Below are 27,828 nucleotides of genomic sequence, written 5' to 3'. Positions count from 1 at the left end.
AAAAGTTTCCGACCACAAAATACGAAATGAACACTGAAAATTTTCACTTGTATAGATCATGGTTTTAAAGGAGCCATACTGAATGAACTGAACTTAGAGCTACTAATTATGAATTTATAAAGTTGATATGACCTTTATTATAATTAATATTGTATTAATCATAATATTATATATGAGGTAAATTTGATAGAACTATTTTTAATCGTACCTCTGGTTACTATCATTTTCATGACCACAGGTTGCAGTGGTTCATGACATTCATTATAATTACATTTCCACTGTGCAAGTGTTAGAGGAACTCCTTCAAATTGTGAGATGTGATGTGTGACTTCCAACTCTCTGGGGACACTCATTTGTCTCTCCGGGGAGATACCTTCATGGATGGAGCTCAGGTAATATCAGGATGAACAGTCCCTTCCCATGCCGCATCCTAAGGAAGTGCTTAGTTGTTTATAAATTTGTCCAGTTTATAACTTCTTAATGACAAGAATTCCAGGATCTTCCTCCCTGGATTTCCCAGTAGGAAAGCTGTCCAGACTGAGTTGTCATAGTACACTTCCTCTTGGCGCAGAGCTCCCCCTTTGATGATCTCCAGGGCACATTCTTCCTTTGAAGATGCTCCTACTGTGCTGAGTATCCCAGAAACGGCCTTCATGGCTGTGTCTGTAGAAATGAGAGAAGAGTGTGGTTATCCAAGACCAGTAGAGTCTACAAGGTGGAGGGTCTGTAGACAGCAACAGCTTAGCTGTTAGGGGCTGTTTGCCTGTGCTTGCTCTACAAGGCCTACAGGCCGTCTCAGAAGACTGGGTACATTTAGGGCCCACTCTGCAAAGAGAGGCTTAGAGTTAATGTGGGCCCTGTCTTCCTGGATGAAGATTTGGGGGGCAGTTAAAGGTGATGGAGAGATTTAAATCATGCTTCTCTCTTGTGCGTTTTGGATGGGATGAAAGAGTAATATGGAGGAGCAGAATGAGTATAGAAGCTAATGGAAAGTATCAGTGGGTAAAGCCAAGTGCTGTATGATAATGATTTACTAGCTTGTAAAAGGAGGATATGGACAAGAATCCAGGCCTTTGTTTCTGTCAACACAAACCACTTTCATTTGGAAGGAAAGTTAGTTATCTCTTCCAAATTTCCATGTCCTTTTTGCACAGCTTCTTTTTCTTTTTCTATCCTTGTTTCATTATGTGTCTTTCTTTCTCTCTTGTTCAAGAACAACCACTCAATTGACTCAATTACTCTTTAAATAAAGTTTTCTCATTGTACCTATTCTAGATAAACTTGCATTTGGACTTACAGAAAAGTTGTAAAACTTGTGCAGAATATTCCCTTGTAGCCTTCACTCTGCTTCCCCTAATTATAACGTCACACATAAGCACTGTACTATTGTCAGTGTACAATATATTTGGGACAAATTTACTAACTAAAACACAGACCTTATTTTGTTCACTAACAACCTTTTTGTGTTTGAGGGTCTTAGCCAGGATTACACTTAGTAGTAATTTCTTCTTATTTTCTCTCCAGTCTGTGACAGTTCTTCATTCTTTCCTTGTCCTTCATGGGCTTGACAGTTTTGAAGAGTATTATTAATCAACTGTTTTGTAGAATGTCAGTTTGGGTTTGTCCATTTCTCTCTCTTTTTAAAAAAAAATTTTTTTTTAAATTTTTAAGTAATTTCTACACCCAACATGGTACTCAAACTTACTACCCCGAGATCAAGGGCCTCATGCTCTACCGGCTGAGCCAGCCAGGTGCCTCTGTCCATCTCCCTCTGCTGACTAGATTGAGATTATGCCTTTTTGGCAAGAATATCACAAAAATGATACTGTGTCCTTCTCAGTGCATCATGTCAAAGGGTTATGAGGGGTGCCTGACCGGCTCAGTCAATAGAACATGCAATTCTTGATCTTGGGGTTGTAAGTTTGAGCCTCATATTGGGTTTAGAGATTATTCATGAAGAAGAAAAAGGTTCATGATATCAATATGTCTTATTACAGGTGATGATATTAAGAATAAGAAACTTGTACTTGATAAGCCTCAAAGAGGAAAGTAGTGGCCATCGAGTGTTCCTGAGGATGTAAAGAATAGGGTCAAGTGATGAGTCTGGTGTCACTCAGCACACTTGGTGGTCAGAATGGAAAGAAGGGTCAAAGAATAGTCAGAGGCTCCACTAGTGACAGAAGTGCTTCGTTAAATGGAGACTTGTGCTTTTGCTGGTTTTTAGTGCCTTACACATGAGTCAAAGAGTTCAGCACCTTCTTTGCCCACAATGGTAAGGAAGGCAGTCATCTGCAGGCTGTTTATTCCACTCTCTTCACCTTACCTGTGTTTATGAGGCCGAGGATACAGAGAGTGATCGACACATTGACCTTGGTCACTGAATGTTCCATCCTGACAGAGGAGAAAAATCCGTCCAGAGCAAATTTGCTTGCAGAATAGGGTGCAACAAGTGGAGAAGACATTTTCCCTAAATAATAAGGAAATGGGTTAAGAAGATGACCCATTTTAGCTTCTACAGAGATGATCTTTGCTTTATCTGTAGTAGGATTTGTAACCCCTGTGGAGTCCTTTTACCCTTTGAGACATAGTTTCTCTTTACTCCTATGAGATTATCATGCTGTGTTGAATTTCTTTTTTTTTTTTTTTTAATATTTTTTTTCAATTTTTATTTATTTATGATAGTCACAGAGAGAGAGAGAGAGGCAGAGACACAGGCAGAGGGAGAAGCAGGCTCCATGCACCGGGAGCCCGACGTGGGATTCGATCCCGGGTCTCCAGGATCGCGCCCTGGGCCAAAGGCAGGCGCCAAACCGCTGCGCCACCCAGGGATCCCCTGTGTTGAATTTCTGAAAGAAAAAAAGATTATTAAGGTATCAAAGAAACTCTCCTTGAAGAGATTGAGGTGGGAGGTGGGGTGGGCTACAGGAAAATCTTCTCTGAAGAGAGATTGGTTAGATTTTAATAAAGGTGGTAAATAAATGACCATAAAAGAGCCATGTAATCCCACAACTGCTAACTCTGCTACCTCTGAACCCAAGAATGCTGAGATCCGAAGGTTTGGGCAAGAGCTCTCTGCCAACATAGCAACCTATTATTGATTTTTCTTTCTATACAAGCGAAATGAAAATCCCTGCCTTTTTTTCTGCTTCTGCGTCTGCCTTCAGCTTGGGCCATGATCTTGGTGTCCTGGGATCAAGCCCCACATTGAGCTCCCTGCTTAGTGGGGAGTCTACTTCTCCTTCTCCCTCTGCCCCCTCTCCTGCACATGCTCTCTCTTTGTCACTCCCTCTCTCTCAAATAAATAAATGAATGAATAATCTTAAAACAAAAAACAAAAAGAAAAAAACCCCTGCTTTTCTTACTTTCATCATCCTGGTTAATTCTCAGCCAGTTTTTGGGAGGACATGTGGACATCTGCTTAATAGGATAACCTATTCATTATACCCTTTCTAAAGGGAGGGATTAGAAATGGCTTGAGACCTTAGACTCTGCTGATCAAAGAGTTATAACAGTTACTTTAGGATTTTTGTCTGCTAATTCTAAAATAAGGTCTTTTAAGGAATGTTCTCCATTGATTGCTTTTCCTCCTGAGTATCAGTCATATTTCCTATTCTTGTATGTAGAGAACTTTGCTGTGTATTCTTGATATTGTGAATGATGCTTGTAGAGCCTCTGGATTCTGACATATTCCTCCAAAGAATATTGATTTTTTTTTCATGTGGGCATTTAACTTGGCTGAAACCCTGTGTCTCTTGCAGCAGGGTTCAGCTAAAATATCCGTTGAATTATTTAATCTTATTTGGGCTTCTTGGTATCTACACTGCCTATGAGTGGTGTAATTTAGGGGACAAACAGATTTTGGAAGAGTCTGTATATAGAATTTGGTATTCTTCCCCTGTGGCTCGTTCCTTTCCAGGGTGTCCCCCTCCACTTTCTGGCTGCTACAGAAACCCTAAACTCTTCTTTCTGGTTCTTCAAGGTAGTAAGATGGCATTGTGTTGACTGTGGCCTGCCTTTAGGCATAAGCTGTAAAATTGGGAAACTCACCTAGTGTCAGTTCCCCCTTTCAAGTATCAACAAGACTCCAGTTTTTGTCAGCTTTTGCCTTTTCTCCCCATTGCCTTCAATGGTTGTTTTCCATATTTTGTCCAAAGTTTGATCTAATGCAGGCTGATCTGTTAGATACCACTCTGCCCTTATTGGAACTGGAAACTTGTGGGCGACCACGGACTAGCTGGAGTAACTGAACCAAACCAGGCCTCGACTTGCATCCCTCATTCACTCAAAAGGCTCAGGAGCCTAAAGGGTGAATAGTTGGTTGACGCTTGAGAAAGGGCTTGAGCAATGGTTTTCAGAGCTGGCTTGTGCAGTGATCGCCCACATAACACATTAGATACAATGTATTATGGCCTCGCCATAAAGTTGAATAGGGGTCTGTGCTGTCCTTGCTGGTCTGTTAACCATATCTAATATTTCTTTGAGGTATGTACATCTGGAGCAACAAGCTTATCTATTTACCAAGGTCTTCTGGCACCAGTGGGTCTGTCTTGCATGCTGATAAAGGGGAACCTTGGAGGGTTTCACAAACATGCTAAGAACAGATACTTCTTTGTCTTTGTTTTGCTTATGCTATATAATCTTGTAGAACCTTGAATAAAGCTGGCACTGCTTGGACATCATCCACTGTGTCCCCTCCTGTCCCCATCTCTTTACTTTTCTTTTATTTTCCTCATCCTCTTACCCTCGGGATCCTGATCGTGTTGCCGCAGAGCACACAACAGAAACTCTATAAATTCTTAAATGAAATTTCTTGCCAAATCAATGAAAAAAGAATGACTTAATCAATAAAGATGCTGGGAAAGTTGGTTAAGTCAGTGGCAAAAATTGTTAGTTCCTTGTTCTATATCATATATCCCCAAAATTCTAGATGGAAAATATGGCAGATGTTGTCTACCCAATATCCATTTCCCCCTTTTTGATAATAGAATTAGATTTTTTTTCTCAGAGCAGAAGTGTGTTGAGATAAAAATATTTATTTCCTCAAGATTCCCTTGCTCTTTTGTGAGGCCAAGTAATCTAGTTCTAGCCAGTGAGAAATCCTATAGATGGGGTCTCCAGGAAAGATACTGATTTCCTGCTGAAATAGGTAGATTCAGGTGGCATGTACCTTTTACATTTTGCCTTTCTTCTTTAATTCTAAAAGTACTTCAGATGTGATGCCTACAATTGCAGTGATCATTTGTGAACTTGAGGAAAACCTACATATTAAGGATTATAGCACGGAAATGTGGAATGAGCTTGGATTCTTTAAGATATAATAAGTCCACCAAACAAACTTTGAACTTATTACCTGAGAAAAAGTAAGCCCTATTTAGTGTTAAGTGATTGTAATTGGACTTTTTGTTATATGTGCAGCAGAATGCATCTTCTGACTGATAAAAAATAATTCAATCAGGAAAGAAGATACTATAGGTGAATATTTATCATATCCGTATTATAAAGGATCATTCTAACAGAAAAGTAAAAAAAAATGTGAAAAAGCAAAGAATACTTGATAATACAAAATGTAAAACTTCTGTAGTGAAAGCAATAACTATAATAACATCATTATAACAGTAAAAGGTAAATGAAAAACTAGAAAACAATTTGGAACATAGTGGACAAAAGATTAATATCTTCAATCTGAACTTTAATTACTAGTATATTAACTCTCAAAAAGATACAAACAAATCTCTTTAGGGAGCTGCTCCAGCTCCATTCTCAATCATGAGTTTTGGCATGAATGACTCTATGGTCAAGTTCCAGGAATGGGTGTGTGGCACAGGATGTCCAACCAGAGTATCTGATACCACTGGGTTGTTGACTAGTCTAGGACTGGACCAAACACTCCACTGGGGCTTCAGGACACATTGTTCGTTGCCTAATCAGAATTTAGTTCCCCTTTATTCTTTTGTAACTGAACCCCAGTTGAATTCATGTTTCCACCTGTTGTAGAGACTGCTAGCATGCTCTCATTATATCTTTTGCTCTTCTTTATTAGTGGAATCTCTGATTTGTGTCTGGGCAAATAATTATCTGGGATAAAGTCCACATTTCTCAGCTTTTTTCAGCCAATGTTGCCAAATGACTAAGTGCTGTCCAATGGGTTGTAAACAGAAATGTATCATATGATTTCTGGGATATGTCCTTAAAAGAAGAAATCAGTCTCTCCCTTCCACTCCTTCCTCCTTCTTGGTGCCTGAAGGTGGATATGATGGCTGTGGCTTCAGAATGATCTAGGACCATGAAGTAGAAGCCACATGGTGAGAATGGCAGAGCATTGAGACAGGAGGGAAACTGGGTGACCATGGAGCCTCTATCCTAGCTCTACCTCCAGGACTGCCTACCTCCAGACTTGATTTACTTTTCAACTTATTTAACCTACTGCTATTTTAGGTTTTCTGCATTAGAGAGCTGAACCTAATCCTTACTGATAGTCCTTCTTACTTTTATGCTGCCCATGTTCCAAAGGAAATTTGATTCCATCTCTAACTCTAGGGTTGGGCTTGTATAATTGATTTAATCTAATCTCCTAGTCCATAATTGACACAGGAATGAGTATTTGGCCCATCTTGGAGGAGAATTTTGTTGGAGGGTCTGAGAAAATTCTTTATTCTTCTGGGGGAGTTTCTTAAAGTAGCCATTTTGTTTCTTTTCTACTGGACATTCTTGTGAATGGATATGGGGGCTAGAATTACTGCAGCTATTTCACTATCAGCCTGGGGATGAAATCACACATGGAAGGCAGCAGAGCCAAGAGAATCATGGGGACACTGAACTCAAGTCAAGTCAACCCTATTTTAGTATATGTGCTGCCAAAGTGAGCACGAGCCAAGTCAACCCTAAATCTGGACTTCCAGTTATGTCAAAAATCTTTCCTATTGTTTGAGCTAAAAATAGACCCAAATTATTTATAAGAGTAGCATAGTGGTTAAAAGTATGAGCTCTATAATTAGATGACCTGAGTGTGAATCCCAAGTATGCCATTTCTTAGCTGTCATATGTGGGTAATAATACTGCTAAGCTGAAACAATCCATGTAATATACTTAGCGCAAACTCTGGCACATAAAAATTATCTAGTAAATGTGATTGTTATTGGTATTCATGTTTCAAATTGGTGAGAAAAGTACATACTATTGAAAAGATTATGTTGGGACAAATAGGCTACTTAGAGAAAAGTACCCTTCTAATAAAAAAATTCAAATTATTTTAGAGAGTATACATGGAAAGTAACAAATAAAGGGTCAATATATGATCTCAAGGTAGGAGATACTTTTTAAAGCATGAAATCAAAGGCATACATTATGAAAGAATATATAAAGAGATTTGAATATATAACACTTAAAAGACTTCTGGAAATGCTCACCACTGCCTTCCTACATACATACCCTTCAAAAAGATCTTGCCTTCGCAGACATAGAAGGTCAAGCCAGTGATAGCTAATATGCACAATGGTTTGAACATACATCGTGGTCTCTCTCTTTAAAGATATTGAAATAAGTGATGCAAAGATTCTAATTAGCTGCTGTTGGATTTTGAACTAAAAAGTCGTGTGGGTTGGGACTGGGGTAGCTATTTCCTGCCATGGAAAGGAATAAACAAACAGAGAAGCAGCCATGTGAAGTAAACAAAACAATCACAAAAATTGGAGCTAAATAGGAGCTATCATTTATTTAGGTCTTATGTGCTAGTCTCAAGGCTAAATAATTGCCTAAAGTTGCATAGTTTATGAGTAGGAGAACCAGGAGTCAAATCAGGATTCAAATTTGACTCTAGTGGCCATGAATTTCAAGCAGTAGGTGAGATTTCCTCATGTTCTTTTAATTTTTTTAAATTTAAATTCCAGCATAACTAATATACAGTGTTAGATTAATTCCAGGTATCCAATATGATGATTCAACAATTCTATACATCACTCAGTCAGAAGCCACTGTTCTTTATCTGAGTATTTTTCAGAAGCCAGATGTTAAATCCAGCCATTCCTGAGTTGGTGAAGATTCTCTCTACGTGACAATTGAGCCTCAAATAGGCAAAATGTATATATGTATTTTTTTGGAGGGCAGCAAAGCAGTTTATTGAGCGATAGTAAAGCGATAGTACAGAGTTCCCAGAGAGGGAGGAGACCCAAGAGGGTTGCCGTAGGCAAAATTTAGGAATAGTAGTGTTATTTTCACTTCTAAGATGACAGACAAGGGCACCCAGAGGGCTAGCAACTACTAGGTTCTTTGTGTTAGTTTCCTAGAGCTGCCATAACAAATTACCACAAACTTGGTGGCTTTAGGCAACAAAAATTTATTCTCTCATAGTTCTGGAGACTACAAATACAAAACCAAGGTATCAGCAGGATCATGTTCCCTCCAAAAAGGCTCAAGTGGAGAATCTTTCCTTGTCTCTGCAAGCTTCTGATATCAGTCTGGTGCTAATCTTACATGTTCCATGGTTTATAGATGCATCACTTCAATCTCTGTCTCCATTTCCATATGGCCTTCTCCAATTTTGTGTGTAAGTTACTCTTCTTATTAGGATACTTGCCAATGGATTTAGGCCATCAATATAACCTGAGATAATCTGATCTTGAGATCCTTACCTTTATTACATCTGTAAAGACATTTTTCATAAAAGGTCACACTCACAGGTTCTGGGTTGACATGTCAGCTCACATTACCCTTCTAGATGATAATAAAGATATTGACTATGGTATTTTGTGTGTCTGCCCAGATAGCAACAGGGATGCAGAAGCAAGAGACTATGTGAACCCATAGTCTGAAGTCCTGTAACAGTGATTTTGTCCCACTAAGGGAGCTTAGTGTATCCCACTCTCTGTCTTTAATTATGCCTTAGGTTATGTTCAAAGTACAAAAAAGATCTCCAATTGTTTCTTAGGAGGAAAGGAGAGATTTTGTTGCTGGTGATGTTTTTGTTGTTGTTTTCTTTCCAGAGAGGAGAGTGAGAGAAGAGAGAAAGACAAAGAGGAAGAGAGGAGAAAGATAGAGAAACAGTAGGATATGGCAGAAAAAGTTACCAGATAAGATGTATGGTTAAAAAAAAACTATATATATATATATATATATATATATATATATATATATATATATAAGATTTTATATATTTATTTGATAGAGCACAAGTGGGGAGAGGGGCTGAGGAAGAGGGAGAAGCAGATGCCCCTCTGAGCAGGGAGCCCAATGTGGGACTTGATTTCAGGACCCTGGGATCATGACCTCACCTGAAGGCAGACACTTAACCAACTGAGCCACCCAGACTCCTCTAAAAATATTTTTAAATGGTGAAGAAAGTACTGAGTTACTAGACAATAGTCAAGATTGGACAAAGACTGTTGAAAACTCATTAACCTTTATTATGAAAACCATACATGAGGTACACTGCAACTGTCATTGACATTTATTATAAATTTTATCTCTTAAATTTTGTGATCTGGCATTGATCTGCAGACCTTTAAACCAGTTATTCTCAAATTCAAATATGGAGAGTTGGGGCACCTGTCTGGCTCAGTTGGTACAGCATGCAACTCTTGATCTCGGGGTTGTAAATTCAAGCCCTATGTTGGGAGTAGAGATTACTTAAAAATAATAAGATCTTAGAAAACAAACTCAAATATGAAGAGAACTGCAGATTTTAGTCTACTCCCTCCCCAGAGTCCTCTAGTCTGTGTTCTGGGTCTGTGTTGAAGGGTTCAGTAAGGAAAGGCCTTTTTCCATAAACCATATTTATGGTGGGCTTTGAGGGTGGGTGTGGGAACCAGAGATGCATGGTAACATATGTTCATTGAACATGATCTAGGAACTCCTAGAAGAAATAAAGAGGGGAGGTCTTTGGAAGGTGCTGAAGTTTTATACAGGAACTGGGTGAGCAATCATTGAATTATGAGTTATTGTGTCTCTTTAAAGCCCAAATTAGTGTGACCTGGGAAAAATGTGTCCCAAACCCAAGATGAATATTTAGGTGAAGAAAGATCTTGGACTAACGAGGAAACTTCAGATTTCACCTTCAGGAGGTAGATTGTGAAGTCTACTTTGATAAGAGAAGGTACAGAAGGGCCAGGGAAGTATGGGAGTAGCTTGTACAAAGACTAAAGGTGAGGATGAGTTAGTGATAATGAGTAGCCACTAGAGCAAGAAAAATAATAACACAGTTCATTATATTTTCTCCTTTTCAAAAGTATAGGGTAATAAACACTTGTCCAAAACCCATAGTGTCCGATGTGTAAAATAATTTAGAATTATTTTTTGATTTTAGGAGGTGGCATGGGGCTTATAATGTATATTATATAGCACTCCCAGTAGAGTCTGGGGAGGCATGCTGAAAGCAAAAACATTATTATTTCTGCATTAAAATATTTGAAGATTTATTCTGAGATAAGAGCTTTAAGTAGCTTCCCTTCAATTCAAGTTAAATTAACTATAGAGAATTAATTATGGGGAAAAAAAATCCTTAGTATTTAGAGCTCCCAACCCCCACTCCACGCCCCAGCCCATAGCTTTTTGGATTTTGGAGTTGCAGATAAAGGATTTTGCGAACCAGTCTAGGCTCACTAAAGAAAAGCTGAAACATGTCAAAAAGTAGAAAAAAGAGAAGAGAAGGGAGAAAAATCTCCTAGGTGTTCACTATTCCAAAACAAATCTGGTGCATTTCATTAAAGCCCACTTTCTATTCACAGAGCTGTTCTTAAACATTTTCCCATATAATGCTGATTCTCTTGTGTGAGGGAACCTCTGTATCATTCTTTATGTAAAATATATTGAGAAGTTTCAGAAAGCTGAAAAGGACAAGGCCCCTCCAAAAACCCAGATTTTTAATTTTTTTTTTAGAAAGATTCTGTGAGTTAAGGGGCCCTGGCCAAGATGGAATAAATAATATGTAACAACATGTTAAAAATTGACTTCTCCCACTCTAGTTTGAGTTGAGGTTCAAAGGCTGAGAGCAAAGTAACTGGCAAAGACTTCCATCTTCAGAAGGGAGGTTCCAGACTGCCTGGACAGCACATGGTAACACAGATAAGCAAAACCCCCAAAACACCCCAAACCAAAAGGTGTTTGTAACATATGAACCTGCAACCATCCTGAGGGAATTAAAGGCCAGAAGGTGAAAAAACCAAAAGGAACTGGGTAGGGAGCGGAAATGAACAGCGTCTCAGTGATCTTCCAAGGAGAAAGGGTAAGCCTTCTCATGTCTATCCTTGTGATAGAAGCTCTAAGGGCACCTCAAGGAGAGCTTGTCCCTAGGACCTTGAGGAGCACCAAGGAATGGGGTTTGACTAAACCTGAGAGGTTCTGGTTATTATGGGCAAGGCCACTACAGAGTTGGTGGTATGGGGCTTTGTCCTAATGCGCACCCCTTCTTCCCCATTGTCATTCCCAATCTTGTCCCAAAGGACAGCCCCAAGTGGTGAGTGTACCCCCCTGTATTCCCACTGTACCCCCAGGGCCTGAGGGAAATAAATAACATAAGCATCTGCTGTCCACATCACAAGAAGAGCTAGCAGTGTTCCAGCGGGGGCTTCCTAAGACCCCACAAAAACACTCAATGCAAGAGTCAGGTTTGGTCATCCTCTGAGGTCAGAGAGCATGAGCTTTGAACAAGTGCTGTGGCCACAGTTCAGTGGTACATCTGGTAGGGGGCCAGCCTAGTGGGTGGGACCTTACCTCTCCTGAACCTCCTTCTTCCCTGTGCCCCCTATTTTCTTTTAAACAAGAGGGGCGAGGCAGCCTGGTAAATGAGGAGGAGATAGGGAATGAGAGGAAAAGCTGAATCCAACTCTTTCCTATCCCTGTTTCCTATAGCAGGTTAGAGCTTGATCGGGGAGAAGCTTTAGTTAAATTACTCGTGACTGGACATTTTAATTACTGAAGTGAGACCTTTCTTGAGACTGGAAGCAGCTAGAGGATCTTTTATTATCCTAGCGCGTTGCCATCTGCCTGCGATCACATCCAGTTTCAGGGATGAGCTAACCCATAAATGGGTCTGCGGGAAAGAATAAAGTTGTTTTCTGATTGCAGCATACAAGATCCACTTGTTCAATTACCAGTTAGAAAATATGCCAGAGTATGAGGTTAATTAAATCAAATGAACAAGTAAATAAATATACTAATTTGCACGAAACTGTCATGAAAGTGAGGGGGTCGACGCCTGAGTGCTTCTGTCCTGGGTTAACTTTTGTTTACGTGGGGAGAATGGAGCCATCACAGCAGAACAGATAGATGTCAGCTAGATTTCTCTCCGGGGAAGTTTTAGACCGCAAAGAAACAGAGCTCTGGGGATCATATTTTCTGAAGCAAAATATGGGACATGGAGTCTGACAAGTAAGAGTGCAGACTTGGTGATGAATGGGACATACTGTTTGCAATTAGCTCTGTCCCAGAAACGTTGGGACTTAGCCACTGTAGGAACAGCAAGAGCCAGAGGGCTGGCAGCTTAGCTGTGTGCTGGAGCTTGTTAGCTGAGAAGAAGAGGTCAAAAGCAGGCCTCAGTGCTTTTGTTCATCCACTCCACACCCTCCATCCCCAACTGCCCTGCTGAGATTTTGAAATTACAGTATTTCCATTTCAAAGGCAGATTTTAAACTGCTTGAATTGAGAACTCTGAAGAAAGTGTGCAGGATTGAAAAGCTTCATTTCTGCCTGCCTTCAGACTTTCAGAGTGACCCCAGGCAAATGCACCACATCTTCTACTGAGTGAGCCTCAACTTGGGGTTCACCATTCCCTGATGGCTTCGAGGAGGGGAACTCATCCTGGATCCTGCTCCTTTTATCCAGTTCTTCCTAAAAATATTTCCTTAGCTGGGCCCCTCACGGTCCAACTCCCTTAGTTGTTTGGGTTGATTCGGGTTCTAAAAATAAATCATCTTTCTACTGCAGGCTTAGGAGAACCTGAGGTGTCGTTGTAAGTATTAAGACAACCCACAACCCAGTGGTAACAGAAGCAACGTGGACTGGATGGGGATGTCCAGGGAGAGCATATTGAGTGAAAAGAGAAGGGGGCTCAGGATGAAAAGAATCCTAAGGAAACCAGCAGTAAGACTTTGGAATAAAGCGAACTGAGACATGGCATTCAGGGTGGCCAGAGGACATGACCCTGAGGGGACTGTTTTGGCTGGACATATAAGAGGGGTGTATGGTGTTGAAACAGTGCAAAATACATCAGAGATAAGTGAGATAAAACCGGTTACTAGGTTTTGCAAGATGACTTTGGCAAGAGCTTTTCTTGCGTAGGTACAGGCCATGAAATATGGCTCCTCCTATTGTCCTGAGCGTTGAGCACATCTCCTAAGGTGAGAATAAAAGAGTAGATTTCAAGAGCCCCACAGTTGAGGGGTGGGCCCATCCGGTTCCACGAGCATTACCTAATCACCCACATCCAGCTTAAATAGTTGTGCTTAGAGAAAGGAGAATGGTCATTGTCATATGTGTTCATCCACTGGGGGTCAGGGAGGCATTTGCATTCTTATCACCTTAAGTTGCACGAGAGGGGATTTAAGATTATTTGGAGACCTTTGCAAGTATCCACTGGAGTTTGGGAACTAGTTGAATGCATCGTGGGATCAAATATATCGATAAGCATCAGGCTTCTCAGAAATCAAATGTGGAACCTGTGGAGGGGAGCTGGCCTGGGGTCCCCTGCGCTTGGATGGTGGGGTGGACTGGGCCAAGGGGGATGGGCTGATCAAAGCCTTGGAGCTGAGGAAGAAGCCAAAAAAGAGTCAGCTGGAGGAAGTATTAGCACATCTCCTACAGGGGATCCCCAAGGAACCCATGAGAAAGCCCCACAAAATCCACCCATATACCTCTTCCAAGTCACTACACCTCTAGGATGGGGACTTTTTCTTTTGAAATAATTTCAAACTTAGAGAAGAGTTGCAAGAATTGTACTCCCTTTTCTGAACCATTTGGGAGTAATTACTGTAATTGAGGTCATTGTGATCTAATGTCCCATCACCCCCGAATAAGTTAGTGTGAATTTCCTTCACATTCTCAGACATAACCACAATGCATATCAAACCACAACCATATCAAAATGTGGGAAGTAATTTATTGGTTTCCTAGATCTGCCGTAACAAATTACCATAAGCGGCTGACTTAAGACAACAGAAATTTATTCTTTCACAGTTCTGGAAACCAGAAGTCTGAAGTGAAGGTGTTGCCTGGCTGCACTCCCTCCAAAAGCTCTAGAGGAGAGAGAAGCCTCCTCTAGAGCTTCTTCTAGTTTCTAGTGGCTGTCAGCATTTCTCATAACCATATCACTCCAAGCTCCACCTCTGTTTTCACACAACTGTATCTTTCTGTCTATGTCTTTTCTTCTGTCTCTTTTTATTTTATTTTTTAAAGGTTTTATTTATTTATTGGAGAGAGAGAGAGAGAGAGACAGACACAGAGCACGAGCAGGGGGAGGAGGCAGAGGAAGAGGGAGAAGCAGGCTAGATCCCAGGATCCCAAGATCATGACCTGAGTGGAAGGCACACATTTAACCAACAGAGTCATCCAGCCACCCCTCTTCTGTCTCTTATAAGGACACTTGCCACTGGATTTAGAGCCCACCCAGGTCATCCAGGATGATCTCATCTCAAGATCCTTAAATTAATTACAGCCACAATGACCCTTTTTCCAAATAATGTCACATATATAGATTCAGGGAGTTAGGACATAGACATATCTTTTTGAGGATCGCCATTCAATCTACTACAATATCTTGTAAGATGCTACTTTAAAAAACCCCTATCTTAACCAACGTTAAGTGTACAGTTCAGCTGGATTAAGTACGTTCATATTGTTGTGCCAGTTATTACCAGCATCCATCTCCAGAGCTCTTTTTATCTTGCAATGCTGAAATTGTGTATCCACTAACAGTCACTCCCCATTCCCCTCTCCTTCTAGCCCCTGGAACTACCATCCACCTTCTGTCTCTATGATTTTTGACTACTCTAAGTATCTTATGTACGTGTAATTATATAATATTTTCCTTTTTGTGACTGGTTCATTTCACTTAACATAATGACCTCAAAGTTCATCCATGTTGTAGCATATATCAGGATTTCCCTTTTTTTAAAAGGCTTAATTGTATGTATATACTATATTTTGCTTATTCACTCATCTGTTGATGGACATTTGTGTTGCTTCCATGATTTAGTTATTATGAATAATGCTTCTATAAACCTGAGTATACAAGTATCTTTTTTGAGGTGTGCTTTCAGTTCTTTCAAGTATATACCAAGGAGTATGATTTTGGGATCATGTGGTAACTCTATTTCTAATTTTTTAAGGAACTTCTATACTAGTTTCCATAACGGCCGCACCATTTAACATTCCCACCAACAGTGCACAAAGGTTCCAATTTCTCTAAATCTTAACAGATCTTGTTACTTTCTGTTCTTGTTTTTATTTTGTTTTGTTTCTAATTTTTGATAATGACCACCCCAGCAGTTGTTAGGTGGTATCTCATTGTGGTTTGGATTTACATTTGGATAATTAGTGATGTTGAGCATTTTTTTCATATACCCGTTGGTCATTTGTACGTCTTCTTTGGAGAAATGTCTACTTAAGTCCTTTGTTCATTTTAGAATCATGTTTTTCTGTTGTTGAGGAGGGTGGTACTTTAAGACAGTAAATATCATGTTTCTTATTAAACTTTTATTCACTAGTTTTGGCAACCATTGATGTTTTCTGGCTGAATTATTACTAATTCTTTTTTTTGAATTATTACTAATTGTTTCTAATTTCATCACTCTTTCTAAATTTATCATTTAGCTTTCCACCATATGGAAATGTCTTCTCACTCCCCATTTTTCCATGTACTTATTTATATCATCATGGGTTTTTATTGTATCTTATGGCTTATAATCCGTTATTATCATTATTTAGTTGAATGCCCCAATGGTTCCAGGGTTGGCAAGCGGGAACCTTTTAAAAGTTTCTGTGTCCTAGTAACATGTCGTTATTATTCTTTGGGAAGTTTTTTAAATTACTGGCACAAGATTTTCAGGTTCATCTTAAACCTTTTCTGGCATTGTCCTGGAATCAACCATTTCTCCAAGAATACTTGGATCTTTTTAGTGGAGAATGATGTTTAGAAACCAAGATCTAGACACTCAGTGTGCTCCCAGGTCCTCTCAGTAGACAGAGCTAGGGAATATATGCGTGCATATATAGACATACACATCTATATTTCCATATTTAACCATGGATATTAAGAACAATTGGTTCATAGATACCTCCAGGTCCAATCCAATATCACAGGCTTCATTCTACTTTGTAACGCTAACAACAAGATCCATTATCCTTAATATGTATTACTTATTTGATGAATTCCCCTCATATGTGATTATTCTTTAGTTATTTCTGAGCCCTTTGTGTGGGTGCCCTTCTTATCCCAACCGGGCTCTGGCACTTCATCCTAGGGCACATGGGTGACCTCTTTACTCCATGTTGGGCTGTCCCTTGGCAGCACCCCTTGCAGATGTCCGTATTCTCTCTCTTAGTTCTAACGCTCCATGCCAGGTACCACATGGACACCCTTCTTGGTCCACTTGAGCTCTGAAACTTCGTACCAGACTACCATTGCTGCTTCTTGTATGGACATCCTCCTCATCTCATCTCATCTCATCTCATCTCATCTCATCTCATCTCATCTCATCTCATCTCATCTCATCTCATCTCAGTGTTGATATCTCAAGCCACGCTGCCATTGCTGCTACCTGACACAAACCTGCCCTGGCCTGCCCCAGTTGGACAACCTGTGCTGACAGGAGCAGTCTTTAAGGAAGATTATCCAAAGGCTAATACAAATGACTCAGACACATCAACCATCGTGTACCCTGCTTCTTTCCTAACTCTGTCCTCCCTGTGGCCTCACTGGTTAGACCTGAGTCAATGATTGTGCCTCCAGACTGGTCAGGCCGTGAATAACTTGGGGCATTGACTTATAAAATTCAGCAGCACCAATTAGATACCTCTTCCTTCCAGGGGGAGTTTGGAGTTGGGAGATTGAGAGACCAGGATAGCTGGTGATGGGGCGGAAACTCAAAGCATATAGAAAGCCATTGGGCTGAGGAAAGGGCTGCGGCAGCCAGGTTGAAGCAGGTTCCAAATGAAGGAGGGGCTAATGGAGAGAGAAGAAAGGTGCACAAAGGTGCTGAGAAAAGCAGGTATGGCAAAGCCATGCTATCTCTGGGGGATCCTGGCATGGCCTTATATTCTTGCAATGTCTAAGCTATCATTGCTGTATGGCCAGCTGCCTCCCTAGGGATGGGCTGAGACAGATGGATGTCCAATGTAGGCCAGCGATGTGACACCCCTTCAAAATAGTATTCTTTAAATATTGCTTAATATGGGGCAGTTGGGTGGCTCAGTGGTTGAGGGTCTGCCTTCAGTTCAGGTAGGGATCCCTGGGGTCCTGGGATCGAGTCCCGCATCGCGCTCCCCGTGATGTCTGCTTCTCCCTCTGCCTATGTCTCTGCCTCTCTTTCTGTCTGTGTCTCTCATGAATAAATAAATAAAATCTTTAAATAAATAAATGAATGAATAAATAAATATTGTTTGACATTTATTTGATGTTAATTACTTTCCTAATGCTAGAAATAAAGGGTTTATCGTATGCACTGACTACCTGGGAGTTCCTGAACCAGACAACTTTGTGGGCAAATATCAAAAAATTTAAAACCCACGGAGTAAAATGGACTATGCATTAATTGGATCTTCACATTTAGTTGACTGTGATGACTGACTTCAGGCACATGCCAGCGGGCTATTCTCAGCGTTGGTAGCTTTGCTTGCAGATTAGCAGACATGGTTGAAAAAAATCCTCCGATAAATGTTCTCCTACGTATTTCTGTGACTGGACTGATGATTATATCCTGATAGATTCTCAGCATGACATTTTCTGAGTGAAATGATGGAAGTACTTTTGAGGCTATTGATACATATTGCCAAATTGCTTTAGACAAAAAGAAAAATGAGGGGCTAGACTTTTAAAGATCAGTGGTAGAAACCACTTAAAATTAATTAAAAAAAAAAAAACAACCCACACTTTTCTCCACCAGGAGTATATCGAGAGTGCCCAGCTTATTATACCTACTCTGTGGAGTGAACAAAGTTCTCAGCAATTGACAATTTTGTAGGCAAACAAACACACAAAACAACAAAAATCAACAGTCCACTCCCACCATGGCATTTAGTAGTTTGAATTTGCTAATGTAATAGTTTCAGTCACTTGAATTTGCTTGTTTACTTGTGAGATTGAGCACAATCTCAGTCCTCCCCTCCCCCCAAGTCAGCCCCATGGGAGGAGTAATATTTTGGTTCTAGTTACCACATAGAACTCGATCCCTTACTTTAAAAAAATTATTCTGATTTTTCTAATTATTCTAAGCTTATTGTACAATAAATAGCTCTGAAGTCTATAAAATGAAAGGTAAAAGCCCCTTTCTTTAAACATAGTTGGACTCATACTATATATACTGTTCTCTAAATTACTTTTCTTTCAAGCATCATGATTTTTATAGTCAGCATGTATAAAAATTTACATAATATTTCACTGTATTAGAAACCTGTCACTAGTAGTGGACATTCAGATTGCTTTCAGTTTTTTTATAACTGTAAACAATGCGATAGTCGTTTACACTGGAATGGAGGCTCCACAGTGATGCACCTTGCCTTGCCTTCCTTGCTCCCTGCCATAGCCCTGGCATCTGGTACTGTGTGTGGCTCAGAGTGGATCCTCAATTCATATTTTTGGAATAAATGAATGAATATATTTCACAAATACTTTTGCAAGTTCATGTGTAGAGTACATTTCTCAGATGTGAAGTCATGCTCTCTCTCCCTAGGCATTCCGCATCTTGAAGTATCTTAAGTGGACTTCTACTTATTGAAATTAATACTTATTTCAACAAGTATTTGAACAAGGAATTCTCCTTGGGTCAAACCCAACTGTCTAAAGCTGTATATTCACACCATGTCAAATTCACTTTTCACTTTATTAATTTTATATTTAGCTGAGTTTCAAAGATATGCCTTTGTCAATGTTTCCAACAAGAAGTTGCATATGAAATCGATTAGGTATATTTATTATTAGGCAAGTTTTGCTAACATCTCAGTGGGCAGGGGCATGGGAAAACAATTCACAGAATAGAAAATAAAAATATCCCATAGACACATGGAAATGAAATTAATTCACTAATGACCAGGCTTTTATTAAATATCCACTACATGCCATATGCTGTTACATGGAATAAGATATAATAGTAATCAAAAATAGAATACCACTGGTCTCAAAGGGATTATTTTTGCTCCACATATTGGACCTCATGTTCCATGTCACAAATAAACAAAGAAATGAAAATTATGACTACTAAACACATTTTTTTCTTCTTACAAACTTGTCAATTACCAAACACTTTGTGAACTCTGCAAAGTAGGTGTGAGAGAGACACTCATGTCTATACTCAGGGTGAAAATGGGGCATGATGTTCATATTTATCTAAATTCATTTTAATTTTTGTCTATTTAAAAGTCTAGCCTTTATTTTTTCCTTTTATCTAAGGCAGTTTGGAAATATGTACCAAAAGCCTTCAAAATGTTTCTATCATTTCACCCAACAAATCTAGTACTAAGAATTTATCGAGGAAATAATCATCAACTCCGCTACTGATTTACATAGAAGGCATTTATTACAGGATTTTTAAAATAGCAAAACATTGAAAGGAACCTAAATGTCTGGCAATAGGAAAATAATTGTTTTATATCTCTATATCTGGAAAGAAATTCTCAAAAATATTGGCATGATTGTGGATGATTTTTACTTTAAGTTTTATACTTCTTTTTTCAGATATTCATAGAGGGTGTGTGTGTGTGTGTGTGTGTAATTTTTAAAATTAAAGAAACATTTAAGAAAGTTGTTGGGGACATTGCTCTTTTCTTTACTTTATGCCTTCACTTTGTAGTCTTTTATGAGAAATTTATTTAGGATATTATTTGCTTCCTGTAATACCTCCTTCTTTTGAATATAATCTTATCTATATACTGACCTTCCCTCTTGTTCTTTCTGTTAAGAAAGTTCAAGAGGCATGGGGCACTTAAGTGGTTCAGTTGGCTAAGCGTCTGCTGTTGGCTCAGATCATGACCCTGGGGTCCTGGGATGGAGCCTGGTATTGGGCTCCCTGCTCAGCGGGGAGTCTGCTTCTCCCTCTTCCTCTGCTCCTACCCCCCTCCACTCGTGCTCTCTTTCTCTCTCTCAAATAAATAAAAAAAATATTTTTAAAAAAAATTCAAGAGACAAATTTGAAACTTAAGTGCTGCATCTGTGTTAAGTCTAATTTTGACATTTTTAAGAGATTTTATTTATTTAAGAGAGAGACAGAGAGAACGAGGGAAGGAGGAGGGGCAGAGGGAGAAGCAGACACCCTGCTGAGCAGGGAGCCAGACATGGGGCTCGATCTCAAGACCCTGGGATCATGACCCATGCCGAAGGCAGATGCTCAACCAACAGAGCCAACCAGGCACCCCTAATTCTGGCATTTTTAAATATTCTTTTCCTTTTTTTGGGGGGGGTTATTAAAGTATAACTGACACACAATGTTAGATTAGTTTCAGGTATACAACATAGTGATTCAACAGGTCTTATATTCTTCTTTGCTTAAGATCTAGTTTTCTATCTGTATATTTCCAAATAGAGTGTATTTGTTCTAAGCCTTCTCAAACTCCTCGGTAAGTAAATGTAAAGACATGATGGTAGGGTTCTCCTATTTTCATCAGGAAGTGCACTGGAACAAAACCAATAGTTTAGTCGGGTTAATAGCCATGATTACTTAAGCTCTACCCAGCCTTTCAAGGGAGAAAGGTAGAGCAATGGTTGTCATGGATGGCATTGCATGGTTCTCAACCTGTGCTAAATTGTTACTGTCTTCAGCAGGGAGTCTCTCTCCTCGCAAATCTGCATTTGCCCCTTTTGCACGGCTGGCACAACCACCAACAGGTTCTGTCTCAATCCTTCAGGTTTGCCTAAACACAACCTCTTGAATTGAGACAACTGTGGCTCCTGAAATTTTTACGTCCAGGTTGTGGATTCTTACTTGAATCTCCTTTCTGGGCATCTTCCTGACCCTATAGATGACATATCTATCTACACATGCACATACCTTATCTTCCGCATGCACATACCTTATCTTCCCCTGTCTCCCTTCTCCTCAAATTCTCTTCAAATCTGAAGCAGCACCTGCCTCCTGCCCACACAAATACCTCTATTCACATGTATAAACACTGTCACTCACCTTGTAAAGTGTGGTTCCTGAAAATTATTTCTGAGATAATTGGATTTAAGGGTAAAGATTCATCTTAGAAAAACATAAAACAGTTGGGTGAGGGATAAATATCACCCCTTCCTACTCTAGTTCTTAGGCCCCTTTGCATCTCCAGACCTTGACCTTGGCCCTCCCCTCCCCACCACATTCCAAGGCATATCCATACATCGGGACATTGTCTGCCTTTCAGGAAAAAGTGGGTAAGCAGAGCTGAAAGCAAGGATGAGATTAACATCTGTATATTATTGCCTTGATGCAAAACACCATATGGGTATTCCAAATCCTGTTAGTTGATATCTCTAGTGGAGAAACCTATTTTATTTTTTCCCCCTCTTTGTAACGATGAATTCTTAAAGTAGGTTTAGACCACACAGGCAGCTCTTAACCCACAAACAGGTTAAGATCCAACAAGTGACTTCATACATTGGTTTGAGTTTTCCCACAAAAGCATTGTCTTATGAGGTAGTGGCCCCTAGCTACTCATCTCGTAATGTGTCTGAAATACTATACATCTATGTAAAAAAATATATGAAGCAATGCTGGAAATGAGTAAACCAGAAAAGGAATACATATAGAAAGCTGATCTTTTCAAAAGAGGGTCTACTTGGAGAATAATGAATAGGTAATTGGAGACGCTTATGGTGCTCGCAAAGAGAGGTCTGAGCATTCAGAGGCTATTGGCAAGGCTCTCTTATTCCTTTAGGTTTTTTTTTTTTTTTAATATTTAAAGAAATCCAGAATTTTATTATGTGTAGTTGCACTTCAAAGTATGTCTTACATTTTTCTTGATACAGAAGAATCAATATCCTTACACTTATGTTGGCCCAGTGTGATTAGCCTTTGTATTATAATTGTTATTAGTCATATTTGTATTACCAATAAAGTAAAAAAAAAGAGAGAGGGAGGAAGTATAATTTTAAAGGTAGTTTTCTAAAATGTTTTGAATAAGAGAAAGAGGAAAGGGCTCTGGCGAGAACTGACAAGGACTTCATGTGAAGTGAGGTCCCTGAGAGGATAAGGGGGCAGGAGGATCACAGGATTTGTCCGTGAGGACCGAAGGGCGGTAAAAGAGGGGCAGAGAAGCAGACTAAGAAGTTGGTTTCTGGCTGTCATGTGTGTGACTGATGTGATGGACTATAGTTACAGGGTTCACTGAGCCAAGGAGTATGAAAATGCAGTGACCTTTACTTTTTGAAAATTGAACCTAAGTCAAGAAGACCCATTTTGATTAATGGCAGATAAACTTTTTCCAGATGTTTTCAACTGTTCTTTGCCCAATCCAGTGATTTCTTTTCCAGTCACATTGGAGTAGTAATATCTCTGTCTCTGTTTGTTTCACAAATACCATCTAGGCATTCTCTTTCTGTGCTTCCTCTTGACCCACTGTTTCCTGCACTGCTGCCTGATGGAAGGGGTTTTGTTTGCACAACAGATCTGGAATCTGGAGAGACCAAGTCCGGAGTGTGAGTGTATGATGTGCGGTAGGCACATGGGGTGGCCTGGAGGGAATACCGCCTTCTGATCTTGTGGGCATCTTGGCATGGGTGACAGGGGAGACACTGCTTACCAACATCAGTGTCTTTTGTAGAACCAGAACTCCTGGTTTTCAGGTGGACACAAATCCACTTCGAACAAAGACCACAACTGCAGCCAGCTGTGGTAGAAGAGAAGAATACAACTTTCAGGTTGTATCCTTCTTTCTCCATTTTCTGTAGCTAGAATTCTGACAGGGTGCTGAACCATCCTGGATATACAGGTGAGGATAATACCCCGGGGATGGCGGCTCTGAGACAGAGAGGTTCCTGGACAACTTTGTGGGACAGAACTACTATATCATCCTTGGGCTACTTACTCCAGGCTGTTTTATGAAAGAAAGATAGATTGTGATTTGTGTAAGCCAGTGTAAATGTGGATGCTTGTTATAGTAACTCAACTCATAGCCAAACCAGCACATGGTGGAAGAAGGGGAGACTTATCAACGTAACTAGATATTATATATACATAGAAACTTGATCAGTAGGTGCCCCAAGTGGTGTTGAATGGTGGATAGATGTGGACTGTAAGAAAATTCCCAGAGGCAGCAATAGTGTCTCAATGCTAAAGCATATTTATATGGAGGCTTTACAGAGTGTATGAAAAATATAGGCTTTCTATGTAATGCAATACCTGGAAATGCTCTGGAGATAAAAAAAACAAAAACAAAAACAACAACTGCTTATCACCATAATTCAATAAATGACGACTTAATGCATTTCTGGAAGGAATGATTAAAAATCCATCCCAATACTCTTTGGCTGACCTCACGATCAATTTGAGGATTAGCATCCCATGTTTGTGGAATTCAGATTTTAAGGAGGAAGGATTAATGAATGTGTTTGCTGGATGTTTAAAAAAAAATATAGCATAGAACAGAAAAATTCTTCAGTTAGGGACAGAAAGCAAAGAGTATGTACTTTGCAAGTTCACAGACATGTTTCAAAGCAACAGGCTGAAGTCCTTGGACCATACAAACAGCAGACGTGAAGGATAGTAGTTCAACGTGATTTCCACCTCTGAGTCCACACACATTGTGAAGTGACATTTGGTAAGTGTAGAAGACGTGTGGAAGCAGGGGTTATCAGACTTTCATCATGCCCTTGGACTTCTACAGTAACTCTTGTTCCTTCTGAGAACATTAAGACACTGTGTACGTTGTCGAAAGTTAAATTTCCCTAGCCAAAGATGAAGCACACTGTTTGCCTCGAGTGGATATATTATTTAATCAACTAAAATCATTAAAGCCACCTACACCATGACTGATGTGAGGGTTTTGGCCAATGCCCTAGGATGGATTGGGGATGTGCCCAGCACCCTCCCACTCAGTATGCATCCGGAAGCTCTCCCTTCCTTTCAGCTTGGAGAGAGGCTGTGTCTGGGGAGGGGTGGGGAGTCTGTGTTGTCTGGGAAGCACAGGGATGCATATCAATCACTCCTTTGGCGGGTAGCACAGACACACTGCCCTTTTATCCCATCACTATGCAGGCCTTTCCTGTCCAGGAAATAGAATTCTTTACAACATAGATGGTGTTCTTAGTTACAGTAATAGCTAATAAAGGTTTGTGAAATACTTAAGAATTTCAAAGTCTTCAGGTTATTTGTTTTTACATTGCCAGGAACCACGTTTAGATTGCTGATTTTAATCCTGGTGCTTGCTACATCCTTCTGACTAATCAACAGATAGGTGTGGGACTTCTCTCCTGGCCCCATGACTAAATGAATCTCCCAAGCTGGAAACCGTCTAGCTTTTTATTGGTAATAACTTCTGATACTATCCCCACCCAAAGTGTCAATGACCTCTCTTGATCACACAGTGTTCTCTTCATGAATATTTCTGTACAACGCTCTCTTCCTACCCCGTTGGTTGTTTAAACAGGACCCTTAAGGCAATAAATCCAGATTTTGGAGAACACTCCCAATTTAGGCAGATCTGCTACTATGGTGTATTTTTTTTCTATTCTTCATCTCATTTGGCTTAGCTTAACCCACGTATCAGACACCCGTATGTTAAAATATTCCACCTCTCAATTCTACCTTTGTGTCAACTAACTTCACCAACCTATAGTTCTTGGTCATGGAAGAAGCAAAATCATTTTTATCCCTCATGACCACATCTCTCACCTTAGGATCAGGATGGGCTATACCTCCACAATCTCTCAATGTCCATTTAGACTTCCATTTGTAGATCACAAACCAAGTTTCTCGTGGGCACTCTGAATTACTGCTCTTTCTCTGTTACTTCCAAGGATCTTGCAGCCCATATACCTTGAATAGCCTCTTATTTCTTATAGTCCCACTTGTTCTTAACAGTGTCTCTTTCACTCAGCATGCAGGCTTCTCCTTGAGTTGACATACCCAGGCCGCACATTCATATGCCTGCCTGTCATGCATAGGGACAAGATGTTAAACAGCTTTTGCTTAATTTCACTGTGAACATTGATTGATTGGTTGATTTTTCACTGTGACTATTTAAGACGTTAGTTTATATTGTGTTACTTCTCTATGTAGAAGTGTGTAAAAATTCACATTCCCTGCAGAGCCCCCAGTACCATCCCTGGCGTGTCTCCCACTCCTGCCTTCATACTGGTCCTTGCCCCACTCACCAGCCTTTGAGGAGACGACAACAATGCTTCCGTTGCTCTGCTTCAGCATAGGCAAGGCAGCAGCACTCAGGACCACATAACTGAGGAAGTTGACTTCCATGCTTCTGCGCACCAAGTGGATATCACCACTAAATAGATTCATAGAAGTGTTGGTGATATGGTTTAGGATGAGCATGTCTAGTCCCCCTGCAAGAGAGATGGCTATGTTGAGAGAAACCGTCTGGGGTAATACCCTTCCTCTCATTCTCCTCCTCCCCAAAGCTCCCTGGTGACCCGTAGAGCATAGTACAGAAGAGGAGGGAGGAGAAGCAACCTTACCCATGAGCTTTCCAGCTTTGGCCACGAATTGCTCTGCGAAGGTCATATCCTCCATGGTGCCAGGAATGTAGTGTGCAGATGCTGCCCCAAGCTCTAGGCAGTGGGATACCACCTGCAGGGACACAGCAGCAATGGTGTCAATCTTGGCTGTAGACTTTGGGGGCAAGCTCTGAAGTGATGGGGGTTTATTTATCTATTTTTAAAGATTTATTTGAGAGAGAGAACACAAGAGAGAACAGAGAACACAAATTGGGAGGGTGGGTGGGGAGAGAGGTAAGGGGAGATGGAGAAGCAGGCTCCCTGTTGACACGGGGCTCAATCCCAGGACCCTAAGGTCATATGACCTGAGCTGAAGGCAGACATTTAACTGGCTGAGCCACCCAGACACTCCAGTAATGGGGGTTTAAATGATAAGTTGCTCACAACCCTGTTTTGATAAAAATGATAGGGATATGTGTGTGTGAGTGTGAGTTCAGTGAATGTGTGTGTGTGTGTGTGTGTGTGTGTGTTGTTAAAGGCAACCTGACATGATCTTTGTCCTCTGTCTGAAGTATTTCAGGTAGGGTGTAAATAAAGAAATCATCACGGTGCTGGAGTTTAAGTTCATAACTTGTGCTTATGAGTGTCTGTGAATAGATGTATCTGAATTCACTATTAGTATGGATGCTAGTTTCCATGTGGGTAGCCCTAAGTTTGTAAATGTTTGTATCCGTGGGTTCGTGAGTCTGAGTATATGAGAAAGCATGTGTCTGAGAGTCTGAATGGGGATGAGAATATGAAATCATGAGTAGGTACTAGAATTTTGGTATCTGAGCACATATCTATATAATCCATAATTCCATGTGTAAATGTGTGCACATAGGCATGTCTATGAGCATATATGTGTGTGTGTGTGCACAGGAACAGGCACTTAAATTCATTATTTTTATATTTCTATGGGTGTTTGAACCTGTGTGTGGGGGTTTGCATCTGTGTATGGATGTGCCAGCTTCTGTGTGTTGGTCTGTGTATGTGAGTATATAATACATCTGGACATGAGGCAGTACATATGTCTGTGGGCACAGAACCCTCACCTTCTTTAGAGTTTCTTTAGACCTTGCTGTCACCACCACATGGGCTCCCATCTTCGCCAGATGATAGGCCATCTGTTCTCCAATCCCCTTGCTGGCCCCTGTGACAATTACTTTCTTTCCTTGGAGCATCTCTGTGAAACCGAAAAGACAGTAAGGCCCATACCCAACTCGGCAGCGGTCTTCCTTCCACTCTGGTTGTGGGCAGCTTTCTCTCAATGTCTAAAGGTTATGAGCCCATATCAACTTTTCTCAAACTGCATAAACCAATGAAGGAATAGTTCAAGTCTTTCATAAACATGCTCTGAAATGGAGGTATAGCTTACTGCTCAAAACAGGGCTTCTTGCTGTCATTCCTAAAAATGTCCATAGACAGATGCTTCAGCTAAAACAATGAAGTTCCAGACATTTCTGGACTCATCCAATTTTACTCAATTGAAATAAAACTCAAAAAGTCATCAAAACACATGTGCTCATAGAGATTCCAGGGATTTTCCCTCACTTCTATTTAGTCATCAACTCCAGAGTCCTTTCTTGCCTCCCACTTATCAGTCTCTCCTTAGAGCCCAATTATCTGGCTGTGTTGTAAATTTTGGAATTACCCTCATTTTTTGCAGGGAATCTGAAATTGCTTTCCATTAAAGGTGCCAAATAAAGCATGGACTATTTGGCAATCTGTTGGCTACATAATTACCCCTCTCCACACCGCTATTACCCGTAGCCCACATCTGAAAGACACAGAAATACAGTCCCACCTCAGGGTTCAACAACTTTGAGGATCAGGAACTAATCTTGATCCTCAGAAATACTCCAGCCACCCCTGTGTTTTTATCTATTCCTCCAAAATTAGATACATTGGTACTTACCTGGTCTGAATTCCTCATTCGCAGAATAGTAGTAGTAGGCCAAGAAGAACCCCAGAAGGGGGGGGAGATATTTTTTCTTAAAAGCCAT

The 27,828-nt window shown here is 40.3% G+C and overlaps 2 protein-coding genes across 2 annotated transcripts in view; one reads left to right on the top strand and one right to left on the bottom strand.

Moving 5' to 3' along the window:
- Window positions 1-442: 442 nt before the first annotated feature.
- On the bottom strand, window positions 443-27,828 carry HSD11B1 (hydroxysteroid 11-beta dehydrogenase 1). The gene is made up of 6 exons (NM_001005756.1): window positions 27,741-27,828; window positions 26,878-27,008; window positions 25,805-25,916; window positions 25,487-25,672; window positions 2,324-2,467; window positions 443-663 (listed from the first exon to the last, which is right to left on the bottom strand). Exons 1-6 carry the CDS (start codon window positions 27,826-27,828, stop codon window positions 443-445), a joined length of 882 nt encoding a protein of 293 aa, NP_001005756.1.
- Window positions 11,010-27,828, top strand: part of LAMB3 (laminin subunit beta 3) — a 126,783-nt gene continuing 109,964 nt past the window's right edge. The window contains exon 1 of the mRNA XM_038542035.1: window positions 11,010-11,215. The gene's annotated coding sequence lies outside the window, so the exon portion shown is untranslated. The remainder of the gene's footprint in view (window positions 11,216-27,828) is intronic.

Source organism: Canis lupus, chromosome 7, assembly GCF_011100685.1.
Source record: "Canis lupus familiaris isolate Mischka breed German Shepherd chromosome 7, alternate assembly UU_Cfam_GSD_1.0, whole genome shotgun sequence".
Lineage (NCBI taxonomy): Eukaryota > Metazoa > Chordata > Mammalia > Carnivora > Canidae > Canis > Canis lupus.
This window is presented reverse-complemented; position numbering and strand designations above follow the sequence as displayed.